Consider the following 1,916-nt stretch of genomic DNA (forward strand, 5'->3'; position numbering starts at 1 on the left):
ACCAATTAAATCCTCCATCACTGTGTTGCGGAAATGACACCCAGTGTCTGAGACCCAGGTCTGCGGGGGCCCAAACCTCTAGTACCAATCTCACATCGCGGAGGTCGCTACCAGCCAATTGGCACGCTCTCTTGCAACAAGCTCACAATAATCTGAGAGGTCATCTTTCTTGACCAGCACATACTTGGCGCTGCCGTAACTTTCTCCTATGTATAAGAAGTCCATGTGGAGAAGTTCGCTTCTTTGAGTAGCTGTATGTGTGGAGTGCCATGGGCGTTGAATGAGCATGCCTCCTTTTACATGCTTACACAATAGGCAACGGCTCACGAATTCCTTGACCTTGGACCGCAGATTTTCAATTGCAAACTCGCGATTCAACACCAAGAACATGACATCTGCCCCACGGTGAGTACGAACACCACAATGTGCAACCGTGAAGATACGTGCCACAAGTTCTTCCGACTCTGGAGGAATCCACACTTTGTTTTTTTTCAAATACATGCCATTATCCCCAACTTCGAGACCATCGATCGGGTCCTTCTTCTGCGCCTACATGATGTGTTCAACACTTGGCCATACGAACTTATCGTCTTGGAGAGGCCACAGCTGTGACACGGTGTCTTGTTCATCCTCACGCGCAACTCGAACACAGATTTCTGGCGGTTGATTGGTGGCGATTGGCGGCGTCCATTCTGAAACAATGTCAGCCCAGACATTCTTCACACCCTCAATGTGCTCGATAGTGAATCTTATGTTTGAAATCTGTAGAGCCCATCGCAGGAGTTTTCCACGCGTGTGGTTCTTGATATCGTCGGGAGGACTGAAAACTTGCACCAGGTTCTTGTGATCGCAGTACATCTGGAAACTTCTTTCTCACTCCAAGAGGTAATCCAGCGAGACGCAGGCTCAAACCACAGATTAGGCTTCCTCCTCGACTACAGACTAGTGTAGTTGCGCTCCTCTGAAGATCCCGCCTTGACAAATCAGCAGCTCATGGTCTTGGTCAGTCGGATGGCTGGCTTCTTTCGAATGGCGAACTTGAGTGACAATAATTGCCTCCCCACCAACAGACACAACGTGACCTTCTCTTCCGGATATTATTGCTTAGCCGACGATGCAATGGAGTGAAGAGTAGCATTAAACGCTGCACGTTCTTCATCAAGCCATTGAAGCTGAACCGCCGCTGCTGATCGCTTCGTACGACTACAATTGGCGAGCGCTCCATTCAACTTGTCTTGAAGCACTTCAGTCACTCTGGCATAATCCACCACACTATCACGAATCCAATTGCACGCGCAAAAGAACCGTTGAAGATCTGCTGCCGTTCTTGGCAGTGGCAATGCCACCAATGCTGAGAGATGGTCTGGGTCATGGCGTACACCTTCTCCATCAAGAATGCGCCCACACCACTTCACTTCATCGCTGAGCAACACGCTCTTCATCGCATTTAGCTTCAGTTGATGTTTTTCCGTCATTTTATAGAACTCTTTCAGGTTCGAACAAAACAATGCTTTCGTAGTGCCGTGCACGATCACGTCGTCAATCCACACCAAAGTGCCGCTGTAAAGCAGCGGCTGTAGATGGTTTGCATTTGATTCTGGAAATGGAGCGCCAAATCGGTTGCTCCCTGTGGCACTCTAAGTGGCGAGTAGACTCCATCGTAAGTCATAAAACTGAAGAAATCTTGACACTCAGGGGCCATTTCCATATGCCAGAAACCCTTGAACATATCAAAGTTGGCGAGATACTTTGCACCGGCTACGAATTGAAGAACAGTAAAGAAATGCGGCATCGTTCCCGCTATCGGAACAGTGAGCTTGTTGACTCCGATATAGTTGTTCGTAATGCAAAACTGATCTTTGCTGTCATGCTTTCGGACAGGAACTGCGTTTGATGCCCAACGACTGTGGTTGTTT

The 1,916-nt window shown here is 48.4% G+C and overlaps 1 protein-coding gene across 1 annotated transcript; it reads right to left on the reverse strand.

Moving 5' to 3' along the window:
* Positions 1-1,097: 1,097 nt before the first annotated feature.
* On the reverse strand, positions 1,098-1,475 carry PHALS_04289 (FOG: Transposon-encoded proteins with TYA, reverse transcriptase, integrase domains in various combinations; the record flags this gene model as incomplete). The annotated part of the gene is made up of 1 exon (XM_024718378.1): positions 1,098-1,475. One exon carries the CDS (start codon positions 1,473-1,475, stop codon positions 1,098-1,100), a length of 378 nt encoding a protein of 125 aa, XP_024583783.1.
* Positions 1,476-1,916: the final 441 nt, after the last annotated feature.

This window comes from Plasmopara halstedii (assembly GCF_900000015.1).
Source record: "Plasmopara halstedii genome assembly, contig: Scaffold_2592, whole genome shotgun sequence".
NCBI classification, from domain to species: Eukaryota; Oomycota; class Peronosporomycetes; order Peronosporales; family Peronosporaceae; genus Plasmopara; species Plasmopara halstedii.